Raw genomic sequence first — 7,768 nt, 5'->3', positions numbered from 1 at the left:
GCCAACACCTAAATATAAATACTGTCTCCACACATATAAGCAGTGAAATGGGCACTCCCTCTGGCACCGAATTGCTAGTGTAACAGCCTGAGTGGTACTGGAAACAGCAGTTCTAAAACCTTGTATTCTGATGATCGAGTTAGTAACTTGAATCCGGCGATCGGTTAGAATGAGGGGTGTTAAAGTAGAACTCTCCACTATAATCTAAATTTATCTCTTGAATTAATTCCAATAACTATCACATAATAAAATCTTATCCACCAAGATAAATCAACAGCTTAATCACCAAATAAATAGCTTAAAAGATAAGTATGAACGTTATGGGATAAGGCATATTGATCTCTAACTCTTTAATAGGCAAATTTGATAACCATTGTTCCAGCGAGATAAAATACACTTTGTGAATCATTTGCTTGTAAAGATAGCAATCATGAAGGTTAAAGTCAAAAATACCAACATCCAACTTGACTTGAGCTATCCAAGAGTCATGTCTAGACTGTTGTCTAAAGGTCTGTTTGGACATTTGTTTAAACATGGGAGTGAACACCAATAGTTCAGCAAATTATTTTAACAAAAGATGAAACATTAGCAATGAGACAAATAAAGTCCCAGCAATCTCCCCCTTTGGCTTTTTTTTACAAAACATTAGCAAATGATCAAAACTCCATTGTCATCATGCCATATAAACATATGAGATACTAAGAACAAATCAACATAAGTAACTCATAACAAATGTTGTCCAAGACACCAGTAGTAAGAACATAGCAACAAAATCATAAAAGCCAACAGCAAGCATAAATCAACATGCTCTCCTTAAAAAACATCTGCAGCGGGTAAACATCAACTTATCTCCCATTTTCGTCAAAAGGCCAAAAGACTCCAAACACCAAGTTGTACTTTGAAAGAAAATCACTCCCCTTAAGAGAATGCATCACAGTAGACAACCAGCAAGAGAAATTGGCAAAAATATTTTATGCTACCATTTTCTCACCCTGTTCTGTTCCAACAGCAGTTTGAACATCCGTATCTGTCAAAACTGTTTCATGTTTGAAATTACATTTTTACTACTTAATACTATTTTAATTATATTGATTAAGGTTGATATTAATGATTTTATAGTTTCATAATAATCTCTAATCTTGAAGGTCCAAGTGACGTTATTAGGTGTGGCAGCATGGATTTCGGTCCTCCATCAATTAACATAGCGGTGGGCAGCTAAATCCTATTTTCGCATAGGATTAAGTAAATTAATTTTTGGTACTAAATGATTAGTAATTTATCCAACCAATTACTATATGTTCGTAAAAAGTGTAGATTTTTTACATATATATTTTGAATTTTTATAAATTTTTATTTTTAATATTTTTAAAATTTTTAGAATTATTGTTAAGAAAAAATTTTAAAAAATCAAAATGATATTTTAGCTATAGTTTAGAGACCAAATTAGTAATTAACGTTCATTTAAAAGAGGGGCTAATTTGCACATTTCGAAATGTATAAAAGCTAATTTAGTCATTTTTTTAGTAGAGAGATCGAAATGTAATCTGTTCCTAAATACAGGTACTTCTTCTCTGATAATTTTACCATTGTTATTAAATACTTTTACCAAATGTTGCATTAATGTAAAAAAATTCAATTATTTTTATTTTATTTCTTTTAATATTTAAAATTTTAAAAAATTCACATGTATAAAATAATTAATTATATTTTATATTTGATTTTAAATAATATACTAAATTTTATAATTTAGAGAAGATAATGCCTCACATTTTATGGTCATTGTAGTAAAATATTGTATGGGTTATATGTTTGTACTACAGCTAGTATTGCCTTTTCTGAGCAGCTGAAAGGACAGAGAATCCAATTCCATTTATAATTCACGCACAAAAAATGTGAAAAATAAATAAATCAATTTCAAAGAAGTTAATTAACAGTTGGACATTATTATTACTTAGACAAAGTTGTAAATAATGCATGTACGTTTCAAAATCTTGGCCTTCCCTGCCTCTTTCTGATTTCACAAGTAAATTATATTATATTATATTATTTATATATATAGTTTTTAATATATTTTATAAAAATTTGTCATCATTTACGAAGTTTAAAAATTCTACTATTAATATATCAAATATTTTCTTTAAAAAATTTTATATCTAAAATTACAATATGTTAACTAATTTCAATCCAATAGCGTTAATAATGTTAAAAAATTAATTGACATGAGACATAATTAGAACATATCACGTGACATTTTTTAGCCAATTATAATATAACATACGGGTTCCTTGTTAATATATATAAATTTTAAAAAATTAAAAAGAAAAAATGGAGTTTTTAAAATAAAAATATAGAAATTTGTAAAATATATCAATATAATTTTTAAAAATTCAAAAAAATATTTTTAAAATTAATAAAAATGAGAATTTTAGAAATTTTGAAAGAATACAAAAAATTATAATTAAAAAAATAATATATAAACTCTAGAAAATTGTATTAATTTAATTTTTCGAAAGAAAAACCCAGAAATATACTCAATAATGCTAAAAGTTTCATCCTCATCCAAATCAATTCTTAGCCTAATTAAACGCCGAATAATACTAAAATTTCCCTAAAAAATTCTAATTCCAGAATTTAATATTTGGTATTAATTTCGTTTTATGATAAATTAACGGGCTATAATGGTTACCCAATAATTTTTATTAGAATATGTCAACGATTCAAAGATCAAAAATAAAAGCTCCAAATTGAAGGGCGAATTTAAGTGGCAGGTAATAAAATTAAAAATTATCAATTTAGTCCCATGTAAATGATGAAATTATATATTTATATATGGTATATTTGCATTTGACTCTTTAAATTGAAATTTTTATTTTAAAAAACAATGAAATTATAAATTAATTATATTTTTATCTCTTAAAATTTATAACTAAATTTCAACCTTAAAAATATTTATAAAGACACTAGCCCTTCAATCAGTAACAATCAAGGCTTGTTTTCGTAAAAATCAAAGAAGTCCAGGAGTTTGAATTTAGGGCAATATCTTATATTCGTTTTCTAAATGCTTGCCAAGTCATGCTTTCCACAAACACTGTAAGAACAATGCCGAATTTAGGAAAAAAATTTTTAAAAGGGATCGAAATTCTATCATAGGCATTAAAATATTAATTTATGATCAAATTATTTTTTAAAAATTTAAATAATTATTTTATTTAAAGAATAAAGTAATATATAAATTTATAATTTATGGAAACTAAAATATATATTTTTTATTTGTTAATTCAACCCCTCTACCCTTTGCAATCTCCCCAGGAAGGCATGGAAATTATTTGCCAACAACAATATAGAAACAACAATACTCATGCCAATCAAGTTAACACTCAATCCACTAACTTCCTATAATTAATTAGACTTTTCAAAGATATAACTTTTTCTACCCGTAGATTGCAAAGATGGGACGATTTTTGTATTTGTAATATTTATGTTTATATGTTTTTTTTCATGCTTAAAATAGGTTATATTTATATAATTTTGTGTTATTTATATTATATATTAAATTATTGATTAAGTTAATATTACAATATAATTAGATATTAAATTAATTAAATAATGATTAGAATAATTTTATTTAACCAAGTAAATTGTTATTATGTTTTTTTATCAAGTAAAGTTGATTTAATTTTTATATAATTGTTTTCATAAATATTTTTTCCACTTGCATCATGGTATGCCATAATCTACTATATAATAATATTATTTTTTCGGGTACACTATTTTCATGGTCATAACTATTAGTAAGTTTATATTTTGGTTAATCAATTTTAAAATGTTACAAAATGATCAATGAACTATTCGAAAATTTTCATTCAAGTCACTGAGTTATTGATTTTTTTAAAGTCTGACTTGTGAGCTCCAAACTACAATTTGATAACCAGTACGTTGGATCAGCACCCATCAATAAGTAGAAGAACATTCCTTAGATTCAAGTCGATTTAACAGTCAGTGTCGAAAATCGAAGAAGAAAACTGTTTAAATTTTGATTTACATATTTGTGGTGTTCAAAATTATTTCATGAAAAAAAATTGAATCGTGGAATAGGAAAGGAAGGATAGGTTTCTATTGGTGCAAGTGGTGCAAATAGAAAAAGTCATACAACATTGAAAGTTTTGAATAGTCCAATGACCATTTTGTAACCTTTTGAAGTTGACTGACTAAAATGTAAAGTTACTAATAGTTTAGTAACCTTAGGTGGAATTTACCCTATTTATTTTTGGGCTATGTAATCACTTAAAAGATATCCAAAGAAATGGATATGGTGCAGAGGTGGCAGAAGCTTAGTGGAAGGAAACATTGAGTTTCACATAGTGAGTATCAGATAATTCTCCAAGCCAAAAGAAAAAAAAAATGAAAATCCAATTCAATCCAATCTTCCTTTCTTTCGTTCCACTTAAACTATGTATCTGCTGAACTTTAACCTTTTTCCATTTGCAACAAAGATTTGAATCCATGGGTAGCTCCAGCATGGCATGATCAGCTGCTTCAAGGAACACAAGCTCATTTCCCCACTCATTTTTGGGACCACGCCATTTATCACTATTGTTGTTGTTGTTTAAAATACTAATATGTCTAATTCATTTTTATGCATTTGGGTGTTCCAATATTTCGGTTGTTTTAAATGTTTATAGCTTTTCTTTGGTTTTTTTTTAACTCTTAAATAAAAAAATAAAATATATTTTAACATATTTAAACTTATGTTAGCAACCATACCAATAATAATTGAGTTAAAATTCAGTGGACATTTTAGATTTATTATTGTTTAAATTTAGATATATTTTCTCCCAATCTGATCTGAGGGTGAAAAGGTAAACCTGATCTGACGGTCTTGATCAAGGTGCATCGTGCACCCGTTCGTACTCCAGTTAACGAGTCAATTATTTTCTCTGAAGACATGTACGTGCAGCCGGTTGTAATTGTGGGGACTCTTTAACCTTTTCTTCTTTTTCTTTTTCATTGCTAAAATTTACACAGAAAGAAGTAAAGAGAAGAGCCTAGTTATGGCTTACTCTTCTCCCAATCTTTCTTCAATTCCACACCTTCCTTCTTTCACTTTAAAACCTTCCCCGCCTCACTGTAAGTTCTTTCTTTCCTTGTCTATATATTTAGTTATGTATATTTGTGAAATAGAACTACGCCTTGTTTTTAATTTTTCATTTCCTTTCAGTGGAAGTTTCACATATCATATTATGTTCATGGGGTTTTCTTTTTGTACATTCAGGCTAAACCTTTTTATCCAAATTCTGAAACTGTAGATAGTTATTAAAATTATTTCCATTTTAGGTCAGTTCCTTAAAGATATCTTATCCCTTTCTGTTAACTTTTAAAAAGATTAACAGTTGGTACATTGTTTATATGAATTAGCTGAGTAGCAAGTTGTGTAAGATGCTCAAGGATTAGAATATTGAGTGTCATTGATCTTTTCTCTAAAGAATTTATGGAAAGTTTGTTGTAGAGATGATTTTTCTTTTCCAGTGAATTGGGTGCTGTTAAATGCTTTGAGTGCGGATGTAAAGGATGGCTCCATTTTAGCAACTGAAAATCGGATTAGAAGTCAAAGTAATTTCATAATATGAATTCTTTGTTGAATTCCTGGATCATGATACAATTTATTTGAAAAGAAACATATTGAATTTATCCATTCATGTTTGATTTTCCAATTAGCTATGAATTTGAGGTGTTGCACCTTTTGCTGCCAATGCATGTATTTTTTTTTTATGGATTTTCTTTAACAATACAAGAGTTTTAAACCCTGCCTTTCATTGCTTTAACGACAGCAAGCTCAAGGTTGGTTTCAGCTCAGATAAGATCTAGTTTGGAGAATGAGAGCTGTACTACTGGAGTTTCAAATGATTCATTAGAACCTGCTAAGAAGAAGGTTTCACTTATTTGTTTTCCAACATCTATTTTGTTAGTACTCTTCAAATTCACTACTCACACAGCATCTTTTATTTGTTTCAGAAACCAAAGAGTCTAAAGCCATTTATATGTCTGATTTGCACTAATTGGGTAGAATCTTCATTATTTGCTACCTTGTTTATAGTGTTAATAGGTTCCAAATTTTTCTGCAGGCAGCTGAGTTGCCAACATCGCGGCGTATGTGTCTTGCATGCTTATGTTCAAGCCTGGCTTTAATCAGTAGTTCTAGCAGCTCTGCTTCTGCAGTATCAGCAATGGCTATGGATGGGAATGAAAGGGCTGTATGCCGGAATTGTTCAGGGAGTGGTGCTGTACTTTGTGAGTGACACTTTTGCAATTTCTTTTGTATGATACTTTGTTGTCTAACCAAGTGAACCACCCTTGTATGCATCTTATAATCTTTTTTGAGATTGTCCTTTACCCTGCTTTCTGACATCGGCGAAAGACATATGAACTCTTGTTTCTGATTTACGGGTTGCTTGCCTTGTATGATAAAAAGATTAGTCTTCAATGATGCAAAATTTCTGGCACCATTTATTGATTTCTATGTATTAGATAATAGCCACGTAACAAACCGGTTAGAGTAGTTTATTTTCTTCTTTGTCCTGCGGGGATTAGTTGTGCTGCATGACTGACTGTCATGGGACCCTTTTTTTCTAATCAAATTATATTGAACTTTTAGGGAAAGTGCTCGTTGAATGCAAGTATTTTGGCTCGATTTTAGCTTTTAGTTTATTCATCACATATAATTGTCTCTTCTGTTGTTGACATGTTAACATGTTCTTTCTGAAGTAGAAGAAGAAAAAACTTGCAGACATCAGTAGTGAAATTGTCAATCCTCCTTTTGATTCGCAAGATGTTAATCTGTTTTTATTTAGGTGATATGTGTGGTGGTACAGGAAAATGGAAAGCTCTCAACAGGAAACGTGCTAAGGATGTTTATGAGTTTACTGAATGTCCAAACTGTTATGGTATGCAGTCTTCTTCCCCTAACATTACTTCTTAACTTGCTATATCACCAAATATTTTTAGTTTTTCTTGTTTTGGATTGCTATACAACTTGCCTCGAGCATGCACTTATCTGAAGATTATTCCATGTTATGGTTGATTGCCTAGGGGTTACTCTTAAAAGCAATGGGTAATCATGAACATGTGTTCATGTCAGTACCTCAGAATATAGCAGGAATTGCATTTCTTATGATACTCGATGACAAATAAGCTGAATACGCACCTTTCTGTGATCTAGTTGCTGTTATTGGCCAATTCTATTGAGTACAAACAAGGATGCATAAGCGTGTAGCATAGAACTATGTCTGTTTTATGTTTAACGTATACTGATTGTGTAGCTTGAGATTCTAAACTGTCATGAAATTTTCTTCTAAATTTTTATGTTCCTCTCCAAATTGTCCATATACAAGAATTTTTTATGTAACTGATCACTGGCTGCTACTGTGTGCAGGTCGGGGGAAACTGGTGTGTCCTGTTTGTTTAGGTACCGGTTTACCGAATAACAAAGGTCTTCTAAGGAGGCCTGATGCACAGAAATTGCTTGACAAGATGTACAACGGTCGACTTTTGCCAAGTTCATAGACTCGTCATGCCCCTTGGACCCAGATGTTATTGTCATTGGCATCATGGTAATTTAGTTTACAAAACTTATCGGTTACTTTAGTGAAACTTGGAAAATATTTCCCGACCTAAATACTACAATCTTGTTTGTTTTGACAATACAATTTTGATCTTTGTAACCAATTTATTTTTGTTTAATATGGAGAGGACAATAGACCACATTGTTAGA

At 29.9% G+C, this 7,768-nt stretch overlaps 1 protein-coding gene across 1 annotated transcript; it reads left to right on the top strand.

The window, feature by feature from the left end:
- The first annotated feature begins 4,310 nt into the window (after positions 1 to 4,310).
- On the top strand, positions 4,311 to 7,768 carry LOC107913392 (protein PHOTOSYSTEM I ASSEMBLY 2, chloroplastic). Its single transcript, XM_016841960.2, has 5 exons — positions 4,311 to 5,127; positions 5,829 to 5,929; positions 6,123 to 6,288; positions 6,849 to 6,941; positions 7,430 to 7,768. The coding sequence occupies exons 1-5, from the start codon at positions 5,052 to 5,054 to the stop codon at positions 7,558 to 7,560; spliced, it is 567 nt and encodes a 188-aa protein (XP_016697449.1). The 5' UTR covers positions 4,311 to 5,051; the 3' UTR covers positions 7,561 to 7,768.

This window comes from Gossypium hirsutum, chromosome D11, assembly GCF_007990345.1.
Source record: "Gossypium hirsutum isolate 1008001.06 chromosome D11, Gossypium_hirsutum_v2.1, whole genome shotgun sequence".
In the NCBI taxonomy this organism is placed as follows: Eukaryota; Viridiplantae; Streptophyta; class Magnoliopsida; order Malvales; family Malvaceae; genus Gossypium; species Gossypium hirsutum.
Note: the sequence above shows the minus strand (reverse complement) of the source record. Positions and strands in the feature narration are given on the sequence as shown.

Bases quoted from the DNA above. Each gene is read 5' to 3' on its own strand.
- LOC107913392 (XM_016841960.2), top strand. From the start codon at position 5,052: ATGGCTTACTCTTCTCCCAATCTTTCTTCAATTCCACACCTTCCTTCT. The intron at 5,128-5,828 runs GTAAGTTCTTTC...CTTTAACGACAG, and splicing joins AAAACCTTCCCCGCCTCACT to CAAGCTCAAGGTTGGTTTCA. The intron at 6,289-6,848 runs GTGAGTGACACT...GTTTTTATTTAG, and splicing joins AGGGAGTGGTGCTGTACTTT to GTGATATGTGTGGTGGTACA.